At 36.2% G+C, this 14,290-nt stretch overlaps 1 protein-coding gene across 11 annotated transcripts in view; it reads right to left on the bottom strand.

Moving 5' to 3' along the window:
- LOC139960496 (LLGL scribble cell polarity complex component 2-like) overlaps positions 1 to 14,290 on the bottom strand; it is a 70,594-nt gene that overhangs the window by 50,688 nt on the left and 5,616 nt on the right. For all 11 annotated transcript variants that reach the window (XM_071958894.1, XM_071958893.1, XM_071958895.1 and 8 more), the window contains exon 3: positions 9,111 to 9,208. In XM_071958894.1, coding sequence (XP_071814995.1) covers positions 9,111 to 9,208 — 98 coding nt within the window. The remainder of the gene's footprint in view (positions 1 to 9,110; positions 9,209 to 14,290) is intronic.

Raw genomic sequence — 14,290 nt, 5'->3', positions numbered from 1 at the left:
TGCTATAAATTCAACTCAAAACATCACCATGCTACTTAATCAAGCCACTTAATCAAGGATCATCAACTATTCTCCTCAAACTCATCAATTAAAATTAAAATTAAAAAGAAAATTTACCAAACTTCATGAAGTTTTTTTTCTTTTCATTCTTCATTTTTTTTGGGGGGGAGAAATGCTAATATCGAGTGTGTTTGTACTTTCCATAAGCACTTTAATCAGACTAAGTCCAAAAGTCATGTGCCTTTAAGAATAAAATGGAAGCATTTCTGTAAATAATTAAATATATATATATCATATCGCTCTATTGAAACATATCTGTTTCTTTATCTGTAATAGAGGCGATGTTGTGAATATTAAAAGTCTCATGGTACATTAAGCTTTATTAAAATCATCAATGCAAATGAAACTTGATATTGTTAGTGTTTGCTTTTCCCAAGCATGGAAAACTCAGCTGACATTTTCTGAATTTTTTCACACGTTTAATGTACCACAGTATGTATTAAACACTGTACAGGCCTAGCTTCCATTGTAAACATAAAACATACACACATAGTGCTTCATTCCAACTACTCTTCACTAACTCAGCTGTGCTCAAACTTGCTAAAACAGGCAACTGAATCTCTCAAGATATTTGGAAAGGTCAAGTAGGTTATTTGTTCAAAGTTAATAGTGAATTAGGTTGCAAAAATACCTCTTCCACATTTATCTGGCAAGGCACAAGGATTGCAAGAAATAACCTCTGCTATATGTAAATTTTTTTTGGCATATTAAAATCATCATAACTATGCAAATGAACATTGCACTGTCTTTAAATTTCCAAGGCTTTTATCGGGTATACCCAATAATCGACAAAAAGATCTACAGAGCTTTTACCAAGCTTTTCAAGTCATCCAGTTTCACATGGAAAAAAGGAAAGAAGCTATATAGTATATATGCTGAACGATACTGCACATTGGCAACTCTAAACTCCCTCCCTCCCACCCAACCCCACCCCCCTCCTTTGCCCCTGCACATATATTTGTATGAATAATTACTGACTATCGCAACAATCTGCAGGATGAATTAACCAAGGAAAGTGATAAAACCTTCATGACTCAAGCAATGATTTGAAACATTGCCAAGCTGCTTTAAACAGTTTACAGTTCCCCTCACCGAGTTGGCAATGGATGCAAAAGCATGACAATGGTTACCTTAAAACATATTCTTCACTGCCAAAGGGCTCTTTGACTACACCTCTAAAAATTCTCCGTCATCATCATGCAAATCTAACTATCTAAAATTTCTAGGAAAAAAATTCCAAGGCCATATTTTTCTGACAAACATTAAATGACAAAAAATATGCATAAAATGCCTTGTCCTTAATAGATCCTATAAGGTTAGTACAGTACAACTAAAGGGGACCTCTCTCCTTCAAGAAGAACTCTTTGTCATAAGGTAAACACTGTTAAAATCTGTAGGTGTGTGTGTTTTCCAAATACCAATAGGACTATACCTATTGTTTGCTCTAGAAGGTCAATGGAATGTACCAACAAAGTTTCACATGAAATCAAACGGGCAAAATAGTACCACAGCTGGCAGTTAGATTCTTAAGTGGAATTTATATGCCTGCCAACAAAAGACCAGATTTGTATACCTTTCTGTGTGACGAGTGTCAACCTAAGGTACAAAAGAGCTATTTATAATGGATAAAATTTCCAGACTATGGTGTTGGATAAGATTGTGTGGCCCATCCATGCTCTCAATCACAAAACTGTTTCTTTACATTTAATACCCAACAAAAGTAGACGTTTTGTCCTAAAGCAAAGTGAGGAAAGAAATCCTACCACTTTTTTTGAATCAACATCATATTGCTAGAACAGTTTGCATCTATCATTCTCTAAGCATGTGCTTTCTTGGAATTTTTTTACTGAATATTTTGTGACATATCTTTATAGCTTTGTTCTGGTCTTGTTTGATACTGCCAAACTGTATGCCACCCTCCCCCCTGCCCCCCCCCCCCATTGTACATGAATCTTGCAGCTGAATGACACAAACACTTCTACATTAAAGGAGCTTACAATATATTCTTCAGTACTGTCCATAGTGTACATAAGACTCCTAGCATGGCTTTTGAAGCTAAATAATATCCTGACTCTTCCTTTAAAGGATTTTGAAGTATGTTCTTGTTTGATACTGCCAATCTGTATGCCTCCCTGCCCCCCACCCCCCTTCCCCCCTTTGTACATGAATCTTGCAGCTGAATGACACAAACACTTCTATATTAAAGGAGCTTACAATATATGCTTCAGTACTGTCCATAGTGTATATAGGACTCCTAGCATGGCTTTGGAAGCTAAATAAAATCCTGACTCTTCCTTTAAAGGATCTTGAAGAATATTCTTGTTTGATGCTGTGAAATTGAAAAAAAAGAAATTGCCCTGTTTCAAGGTACTATCCATTAAGTTAAAGGAACTCCTCAATATACCTTTGTTCAACACACAAATTTTATGGCTGATAGTTTTGCAGTTTTTCCTCTCAAAAAAAAAACAACAACAAAATCTCCTAAATATCCTACAAAAAAAAAGTAAAAATGAGGGCCATGATATGTGAATGATAAAGTGACTAGAAAATGTTTCACAGTAATGTAATCTTCTTAGTGCACTAATTCCAAGGTATAGAACAAATTAAGTATAAAGCACTTCATTGTATCACTTCACCATCTGCCTTAGGTGAAACCAACTTGGATCAAAAGCCTACTATTAAATAGCATGAGTAGCATCGCTGTTGCAAATATAAAGCTGGACTCATTGTTGTTAGCGAGACGCCCACTTTGTGCGGTTTACAGATCAATACCTTCCGATGAATGTACACAGAATCTATACAGGGCTTTCCCTGACAAATGAACCAAGAATGCACGCTGTCCTACAACAACTATGCTTGTTATTGATGAGCACAAAATGCAAACACTTGTGGCTTCTTTCTACTTTTTTTTTTTTTTTTTTTGTCCTCCAGAACTTTCAATGACGAATGGATGTAGCGCAGACGAGACAGTGTGTAATTTATAACTAGTATTGGCAACTTCTGCAGTCAACCATCTGGATATTTTTGTTTTGCAGACATGTTTTGCGCCATGTTTTTTGTTTCCATTCTTTGTGCTGAGAAGAGAGGCTGGAAATCAGAATGAATAAATACTAAATAGTTTTTTTTATATTTTTTAGATTCAAAGTGCAGGCAGGATGCAACACGTCTAAACTATGTAGGGCACCCAATGATGATATTATGCTACATCATTAAGAAAACTGCAAAACATACAAGTTACCTGATATACATCACTTAGAAGATATTATTCAGAAGCTACAAGCCTTTTGTCTAAATCTATCATAGAAATAACTAAAGTAAAGGTCTGTGTAGGACTGTGTTTCAACTGATTGGTCTGTCACAGCCTCATTCTGTCACATCACTGCCTTAAGCATAACCCTATAATGTCACACAAACTATGTTGTCCTGCCACATACCATTCTCCTGCAAACTTAAACAGAAACTTATCGCCAGAATAACAGATCTTGATATAGCAGACACACACACACATATATATATAGGTTTATATATATATATATATATATATAGGTTTATATATATATATAGGTTTATATATATAGGTTTATATATATATCTATATATATACTGCATATACCTATATATATATACCTATATATATATATATACCTATATATATATATGTTAAATAATGATTTGGTGTGGGTTTGAATATTACATATGATAGTAGGTGTTGAGATACTCTTCTGCAACATCACCATTCTTGTAGAATGCCACTCCCTTTTCCAAGCTTTATATCCAGTCCTCTAACCAGACTAGATATAGTCCTACACTTGACTCCGGAAGAACTTGGCTTACTATCTCCAGGGAGTTGCTATCTCTACATACATCATGATGGTGTGGTGACTAGATTCTAATCCTGGATCCGCAAACAGGACCATTTGTTTATATTGTTGGTTCAGAGTAAATATGCCTTAGGGAGCGTCTAAAGGAAACAAAGAACTTGCATGGTGACTCTTCTTCCCTCTGATTTCTACACTTTTCTGCAATTGTGGAGACTTATAGTAAATAACTATGTACTATAACTACATTTATGGTTTTCCAACTCAACTCCACTAACTATACTATTATAGACACTATATAATACATAACATGGTGACTCTGAATAGTATCAAATTTCACATACAATGCATTTAGAGCGATAGTATTCCTTGAATCATCTCTCATGGGTTTTTGAGAACGTCATGAGGCCCCATTCTGGAGAAGTTTTACAATTTTTTGAAATGCTACTATATGTTGAAATAAAATTACAAGGATTTGTCAGAAAGTTTCATAAACATTTCAGCAATTCTCCAAATAACATTGGAATATCTTAATGGTGTTCATAATTTTGTGACAAGCACACATTATGTTTACATGTCCCCATAACTTTCACAAGGCAGTGAACATTCTAACTGAACTTTCATTCCATCATGGGCTTGTTTTGGTTGTTTCACCTGTACTACAGTCCCTTTAAAATTGCTGTCTTTTTTGGGTCCCTTTTGACCAGTCAAATCGAACCCTTTTGTTTCTTAACAAGAAATGTTTAGCATTTCATTCAATGTACAAATAGTCGTTGTAGCACCACTGCTATTCCTACACACTACCTTATAATTGATCAAATGTAGATCAAGTATCAATAAACTGCAATGAAATATTGTGACAAACTACAGCGAGACGAGTTTCAAGAATTTCCAAACTACCATGTAAACCCAAAACATTGAATTTGGAGTAGCGCTATAAACCGGTAAAAGGTTTAGGACTTACGTAGATTGATAATGATCCCTGCATGGATTCTAAAAGATGAGGGTAAGAACGACAGAACCTGCCGTAGTCAGAGAAAACCAGCAGAATTTTAAAGAGGCAAATATGACTGGATTATGATTTCCTGATGCTTTTATAAGTAGCCATCATACATTTCAAAGTACTTGAAAGATTGTACCCTGAGAGCTTATATCATTTTAAAACAGGTCGTCTGAGTGGAACTGAAGATAATCATGAAAGTAGTTATTTTACTGTTTATACCAAGACCTTAAATACTGAGCACTCAAATTTCGAATAAATGGCTCTTTCAATCTGGAAATTCCTATCGATTATTTGAAGCAGTTGCTTGTCTATTATAAAAGTACAGAATACTCCACTTTTTTCTGTAGGGTCAATTCAAGTTAAATTCATTATCAGAATACTCCACTTTTTTCTGTAGGGTCAATTCAAGTTAATTCAGCTTTATTTTGTCCTGTACGACAAAGCCTACCAAGTTTTACCTCTTCTTCCAAACTGGCACAATTATAGGGCGGTTGTTTGCTTCGACAGCCTACCACAGTAACGACCGTCTGCCCTGATTGGTATATTCAAAGTAGCCTAGATGTAGGCTATAGATAGGGTACCTCTGCTACGAAAATGTAGGTTGGTCTCTAACAAGAATGTTTCAAAACAAATGGCTGCATTGATTCGACAGATTAATTATTGGTTTTATGGCGACTTCATGCCAGAACCACCGGTGGGTTTGCCTTCTGTTTTTCGGGAATATTGACAGGAAGTGGCCCCTTGATAGTTCTGTGTGGAATTGCCACACTAATGCAACTGCGCATAGACCCAAATCGCAGGGCCTCATCTCTCTCACATCAAGATATGACATTGCCTTGCCATTTTAAAATGTCTTGGTGAATCCTGGCAAACACACTTCCCCCTCCTCCCCTCTCTTAAAAACTTCAACACACATTAAATATTTCTACCAAACACACAACCCAAGATACACTCGTGATACTATTTAACTGGTTTTAAAAAAATTGTGGCTACCTTATACAAGTCATAACGTTCTGCCTACAAAATTTGTTTTTATAACATGTTTGTCAGTTCGTGGAAACGGACATTGCTTGGTGTTGAATGTAAAACCACTCGCCTTCCTTTGAAAATTTAGAATTTTAACACCTTAATGCCTAAATAATACAGAATACATCTACTCACCACAGGCTGGGAGCAAAAACATTCTGATCAATGCATTGTTATACAATATCAAACAATATTTCACAGAAGAGGGTCAGAATGCGGTTCAGTAGGTCCCAGGTGTTAACACACATGGGGTTCCCAATCTGCCTAATTATTGCACATGTACAGTATGACACAACTTGCTTTTAATACCCATCTTGCATCATGCCAATACAGCCTCAACACAAAGCAACTTGCTATCAAAAGCCTATACCCCCAATAACACAATGGTTAGACGCTTCAGTGGCTGTAGCTAATGAATGAACAGTGCCTTCCGCTGTGACTAAACAATAGTCACAGGACTGTATTAAAACAGACAATATTGTAGCAGTGAATCAGATATATTGTAAAGGCATTCATCCACTTCCTGTCACTATTACACAACTGTCTTTAATTTCTACTGAGGGTAGTACCCCCATATCGATGCTGTCATAAAGCAGGCATACTGTAAGAAGACGAGAATAGTGTATATTTTGAAGCAGCTCTCTGGGTAACAGTGATGTTGCCCAGACAGTTAGTTATTCAGTTGGAATTAATCACATGAGAGGACACAATGCTGTGCTTAATTTCCATTGTTTTTTACCCTGAAGACCTTAGTCAATCTTTAACTTCATGGTGTTCATTTGAATAATGGTTACACAGAATTACTGGAAAGACTTTCTGTCAAGGGGTTTCTGTTGTCAGTAACAAAAACAGGGGGATAGTGGAATGGGGTGCAGAAGGGAAGGGGGTGGGTGGTGGAATGGGTGGGGGCAGGATAACTGCAGGAGGATAGCCTTCCATCCATTCCTGGAGACAAGTAATTTGAATTTCTATCAGTAACATTAACATGATAGTGCAGCTGAACCAAGGATCGGAATGCATTACGTTAAGTGAGACATTAGTGTACACTCATCTGTAGTATGTACCATTAAGTGTCAACGGTAGTCACACACAGTAGCCGTGCTTCGCTCGTTTATCTTCAGGAACGTTATCTTTCTCCGCTGTGAATGAATAACCTGCGAACCATGCCAGGTGTTTACTTTGTTACACAATTAATGTGCATACCTCCCTGCTGCAACCAAGTTATTCGACTCCTAACCTACATTTTTAACGCATAATCAAATGAGCAAATTAATAAATGGGTGCATATTAACCACAGCTTAATTTCTTGAAAGGTTGTTTGCAGCAATCTCTTCTACAATGCATAATGTAGTTAAGCCTCTGATTTTTAACATTATTTTTGTACAAATACAATCTAGTCAATTTGCTTGTTTTTGTGCAGAAACTTGGTAATTGTTGAATGTAACTGATATTTATTTGGAAAAATTTAGCAATTCTATAAAGGTTCTCCTAAACCTTATTGGTTAGAGTCTTTCCAACTTACTATACCTTACCTGTCTCCATGCATTACATATATATGCACACTTCCCATCTACCTAACCTACAAACATTGGTGTTACTGCAGCAATATGCACCCCCGCCCCCGGCCCTAGGTGCCTCTACAACCACTGCTTCTTCAAACCTGCATCTCTCATTCATATGTAAACCTAAAGTACTACACTGTTGCAGATGGTTACCCATTCTGTAATGAAGCATCTGTATCCCCTCCGCCCCCCCCTCCACCACCCTGTTACTTTCAAAATTCATTTACAATTCTCCATCCAGTTTCTAAACTGTACTTAATACTTATTATATCCTCAGAAAGTGTCTCACTGATTCTCAGGGTTTCAGAATGACTTGTAAATGGAGGTTCCTCAAATGTCATTGTCATTACAGGACAAGTTCTTTATGAGTACTGGTGTTCAGAGAACATCAAATTATTACCCAGGGCATGCAGTGCATAAATCAATGTCAGACAGAAAAGGTCTTGTGTAACTTAGCAAATTACAAGTTATTACTTTTAAGTTGCAAAACAAACAACCTTTGTACTTTGACAAATGGCAGAGTCTATAATGTTCTCTTCAAATAGCATGTATACACGTCTGAAAAGAAAAGCGACCCATTTGAGATAGCTTATAGGAAAAACAGCTTACTTACTTTTTTTGCAGTAGATGTATTCAAAGGCTAGACATTAGAAGTACAAAACACTTATCTGCTGTAAGCATTCATAACAAAATGCTTCACAAGATTATACCGAAATTGCATCCAAATGTGGAAATGTAGGTTCTTTTGTATATATATTACAAAGTCTGCTACATCTTCATTACTGTTTTAAGATACAAAAAAATTAATATGACTTATATAACTGAACTGTTCCCTTGAGACATGTGGAACCTACAAATTCTACAGCGAAAAGTAAAATTCACTGGGATGGAGAAACACCATCCAGAATGAACATGCAGTTCACACCCATTGAACGACTCTTTGAAAATCCAGTGTGGATTTCAGATATAATACATTTGGAGAGGAAAATATGGGTTATAATTTAATAATAATAATAATAATAATTTCATATTTTTATATAGCCCCTTTCCCAAAGGCTCGAAGCGCTTTACAATGATACCTCGGTCAACGATAACCTGTCAAACATAGAGACAAACCCTCCACATCGCAGCAGCTAAACCGCGCCCAGCTGACAGTTTTATCTCACAGGTCCCCATTTATACACCTGGGTGAAGAGAGGCAATGGAGATAAAGTGCCTTGCCCAAGGACACAATGCAGTGATCTGGCCAGAACTCGAACCTGCAATCCTTAGATCACAAGTCCACTGCCTTAACCACTTGACCACAACATTCTCATTGGTTATGAATGTGAAAGCGGGGGAGGGGGGGGTGTCATCTGGTAGAGTCATGGGGGTGATGCCTTAAGTTAAAATATGTTATTGGAAAAGAGATAAGGCAAAGACAGGAAAAGAGATAATTGTAAAGAGAAAATGGAAGATGACCCAGCAGAACTAGGGGATGCAAGCAACATTACCAGAAGAACTGTTCTAATGGAAAAACTGATCTGGATAGATGAAAAGAAGTATTTTCAATGTCAAGAACTGCATAAACTTGCAAAATTGGTCACAAAGTGTCAAAACTTCCTTTTGGCTATAATAACTTGTAAGGCAAGAAAAGGATACACTTTTAGGACCCCATTACTGGTTCCGACCGCCATGAGGCGCAACACAGGATCATATCCGAGGGCAGATGGCTTGTTGGGAAATCCATGCTCTACCGTCTGTAAAGAAAATGGAAATAAAAATTAGTTCAACTGACAAACTGAGATGCTTCTTTTCCTTGGGGGGGGGGGGTCTAGTTGTTATTACAACAACCACATACACAACATGAATATCTGAAACTTACAGTTTGATCTGCAAGGAAATTTTTTTAACAAATACATCCCTGAATGTCAGATACAGTATATAAAATATTAAATTATATAAAACTGTAAATTTTGATATCTCCTTATCATCTTACAACCCATGCCCCCCCCCCCCCCCACACACACAAACATACCTTTTAATTTACAAAAGTTCCATGAATGCCAGATACCAGTAAATGTATGCAAAAGCCCTGATTGTAAAATGTAAATATATATTGCACAAATTCCCCAAATGCAAACTTACAACACATGCATTCGTAACCTGGATAGAAAGGTCGACACGTTCAAGACAAAACTACAAATTTTACATTGCCGTACAAACATGTCATACCTGGTGCAAAATACTTTTGAATCACTTTTTTTAACCATATACCATAATTTATAAAGTTGCACAAGTGTACAACTGCATTTTGCCATTTTCTCAAATTCCCTGCCAGAGTATTATCAGCACAAGAAAACCACTAATTAATGCATCACTCTACCAAATCATTTTTAATTAATATTGGGAAGAACTACACCTAACTACCTTCAGTCCACACTCAGTTATCACAAGCTCTGGTCCTTAGCAACCACAGGGGTCATGTACAAAAACAAAAACAGGGTACACTAAACTACACTTGTCCTAAAGGACTAAAACCACCAAAACCAAAATTTCTTGCAATATTTACTTATATAAATTACCAGGTCAATGGTGTATTTCTGAGCAATACCTTCTTCAATCAACATAGTTCTACCCATAACCATTTAGTTAATTCAAAATACCGGGGACCTACTGAAAAATTCTTTTGCTTGGAATGCAGAGATCCCACTGAGTAGCATGGCTACTCTGTGTTCTTAACAAGCAGGTTCAACTAAATATATACCAGCAATTCATATGTACAGCAAATATGCTCTGAGAGAATGCTTGACTATGTAGAAAATGGTAACCAACTTTATCCTCACCTCCATGTTTTGTGAGAGGGAGGAAAAGGATACAAAAATGATGACAAAGGTTGAATCATGAAGGTCCAACTGGGCAACTCTTTTTTTAAAATTATTTTATATATTAATATCGTCTTTTACCTGTCAATTGCAAAACAGCAGAAACATCCCAACTATATTTTTTGTCGGCAAACAGTTTGAAATTTACTTGTAAATTACTGGATACAGTTCACCATTGCAGACATGATATTAATAGAATTGTGCTTTTCACTGCACTGCACTCCTCTCCACCTCGTCCATTCTGCATAGTACTGTCTAGTGTCTACCATAAAACCACTTGAGCAAAGTCCAGCCTTATCTTACGTGTATGTCTATTGTGAAGTACTACAGTAGGTATGTCCAATGTCAGCATGGAAAACCCAAACTTGTCCAACACACTTAAGAGATTTACCAATACTATAGTGACTGACTTTGATTGTGAACAGAGAAATACCTGACCATGTCACTGCTGGCATTTTTCAAGACCAATTGACATTCCAGCAGAGAGAAATAAAACAGGTTTTGAGGATTTCAAGAATGAGTTTATTATGTACAAAATGCACACACACTATAACACACACACACACACACCAACTGACACAAAGCAGCAGCATGAAAAAGAACTTTCTATTCATTGATGGTAAGGGTACACTGAACACAGCAAATAATCCCACTAACTGCAGTAATAGCCAGGCAACAAAGCCTTAATTCTCTATGGGAATGACTAGAAAGCTTTGGAATTAATAGTTAATACTTAGGGTGTGTAGTTGTGTACACACTGTTACTGCTGCACTGTACACTGCTTGTAACACAGGATTCTGAAATGTTTTCCATTATATCACTCAGCACCTCTTTGATTATGATAAATTCAAGTACTGCTAGGGTTTTTAGTTTTTACTAAGTTTTATTGTTTTATAAACTAGTAGTTTTAGTAGGACTAGTAGTTACCAATTTTATCACCCTTACTTTTTTTTAAAATAATTTTGAACAATTCCCAAGCATTGAGGAGGGTTATTACAATAACTGTGTGTATGAGTACATTATAATAGTGAGGCAAGTTGGCCCACATGAACATTCTCTGAAGCTAGCAACAGACTTAAGGTAAAGTTAAAGCTTGACCCTAGAAAAATTTTCCTTGGTCTAACATTTTTGGTTTCACTAAATGAAGCACTGTCAGAACTTTCTTTAGAACGGCTGATTTCAAAGAATATTTTGCACAGTATTCAAATGATCCTTGCCATAGTTGCCGCAGCCTTACAGAACTTTGCAATGACAGACACAGTCGTCAATGAGAAACCATGTGCACTGTTAGCTATGTACAGCTTTTAGCCTCTTACCCGCACATGAAATATCTTTACACAGACCGGACTCTGGTTTAAATCCACAGTGATGGTTCTGTTACAACACACTACAGTATGTAAAGTACATGTACTGACTGAGCTGCTATTTATAATACACTGATTTACATGAAGACATTAATGGGTTGACTCGAATAAAGGAAACACCACAAAGGTTCAATGTTAAGTTGTTATGATCAGTTATTTAAACTATCTTGCTAGTGTAATTGCCAAGTTCTCTGAATTTATGTTCACTTTCTGCAGGTGTTCATCCATTTGCATCAAATGTACAACAAAAAGTCTGGAAGTTGACAGAATTTACTATAATTATGATGAAAGATCGTTGGTCCTTTGGTTATTCTTAAGTTATGTTTGATTGCCAAACAAACAACCCTCAAAAATTGTCTGGGGTGATCGAAAAGATTCTAAGACTGCAATCCTACAACACTAACTGTAGATCTATGTTACTTTGATCCATGTTACTTTGATCCATGTTACTTTGATCCATGTTACTTAGATCCATGTTACTTAGATCCATGATACTTAGATCCATGTTACTTAGATCCATGTTATTTAGATCCATGTTACTTACTGTAGATCCATGTTACTTAGATCCATGTTACTTAGATTCATGTTATTTAGATCCATGTTACTTAGATCCATGTTACTTTCATCCATGTTACTTAGATCCATGTTATTTAGATCCATGTTATTTAGATTCATGTTATTTAGATCCATGTTACTTAGATCCATGTTACTTTCATCCATGGATGTTATTTAGATCCATGTTATTTAGATCCATGTTACTTAGATCCATGTTATTTAGATCCATGTTACTTAGATCCATGTTACTTAGATCCATGTTATTTAGATTCATATTACTTAGATCCATGTTACTTAGATCCATGTTACTTAGATCCATGTTATTTAGATTCATGTTATTTAGATTCATGTTATTTAGATCCATATTACTTAGATCCATGTTACTTTCATCCATGGATGTTATTTAGATCCATGTTATTTACAGGGTAGATCCATGTTACTTAGATCCATGTTACTTAGATCCATGTTACTTAGATCCATGTTATTTAGATTCATGTTACTTAGATCCATGTTACTTCGATCCACGTTACTTTAGATCTGTCTACATGTACAGCATAACTACTGTGCTTTTATGAGCAACAGATGTAACGTTTTCCATATAGCATAGTGTGCTATTAACACTGCTAACAGTTTCATTGCATGCATTCAACCATGTACTATGAAAAGAACCAATCAAGAATTTGAACAGACTTGAATGCCCTGGGCTAAAATGCTTACAGTTAATAGTCTAATTCATTCAAATATGGAAGTCAACTTCCTCTTTGGAACAATAATTTCAGTCATTAATAGAATGTTGACTGTTTTTTTCCCCCCCTTTCAACATTGATCATTGGTACTTGTGTGTACTGCATAGAGAATATTTAGAAAACTGTGTACGTCCTCCCACTCGGGCCTGCATGCTGGGCTGCACTGGGAACTCAAGCTACTGTACTAAAGACACAATGTTTAGCAAATGCCTCATGGATTGGAAAGGTCACCAACAGTGACTCCAGTGGATGTGCTCATATTTGAACAGTGTTGAGTATCTGTACAACTACCTTCAATCTGGCTGTCTATGATATTTCTTTGGAACCTCAAAGCATTCTTTTTTCTCTCTTGTGGTGGGGGGGGGGGGGGGAGTTGGTAATTTAAATGTTCCTCATCCAATTAGTGTTATCTATTCTAAAATGCTACAGATTAGCACTTTGTGACATTAGGTCTAGTGACTCTAATGTAATATACTTATTAGTAACATTTGGGAATAGGTCCCTGTGAACCTGATGGACCATCATCATTAGAAGGAAACATTGCATGTGTTGAGTTTGAAAATACAATTCTAGAATATAGTAAATATAAATATGCAGCTTGCAGTGTAAATTTGTTCCCAGGTTTAACGAACGGTTGTTCATAGCTTAGCTATATATACGTGACTGAAGGCCTGCATAGCCTGTGTACACATAGTAACATACTGTAAGGCAAATAGAGTGTGCCTTTAGCATAGGCCTAGTTGGCTCTTAGGTCAATGCGTAATGAATTGGTATGTGGGGAATGGCATCAAACTCTCCTGTAGTGATCCACAAATTGTAAAACCTAGTTAGTATGATTAATCTGAAAGTCAGCAATTATTTCTGAAACTTTTCAAATTTTACTTAAAGTTTGTAATAAAATGAGATTTCCATCACTTAATTCTCCTTGAAGATATGGGAGGGGGGCGGGTGGGGGAGAGGCCTATTGCAAGGAGGAAGGTCTACACCCTTTCAACTAAGAGAATGAAAAATACTGGATACTTTGAAAGTATATACTACCAACATTGTCTGCTAATGGGTGATGCATTTAAACGTGTAATGAAAGATTAACACAAGGTTTCATGTCATCAGATGACACAGTCCACCATGTATCTCAATAAAAGCAACGTTTATTTCTTCTTACATACAATTCTTCCAATATTCCTTACCGATATTGTTTCTTTATTTTTATAAACTTAAAATTTTCATTATAATTTGACTACTGAAATATATTATTATATTCCACCATTAACATGTTGAAGATAGATTATAAA

This window comes from Apostichopus japonicus, chromosome 19 (assembly GCF_037975245.1).
Source record: "Apostichopus japonicus isolate 1M-3 chromosome 19, ASM3797524v1, whole genome shotgun sequence".
NCBI lineage: Eukaryota > Metazoa > Echinodermata > Holothuroidea > Aspidochirotida > Stichopodidae > Apostichopus > Apostichopus japonicus.
Note: the sequence above shows the minus strand (reverse complement) of the source record. Positions and strands in the feature narration are given on the sequence as shown.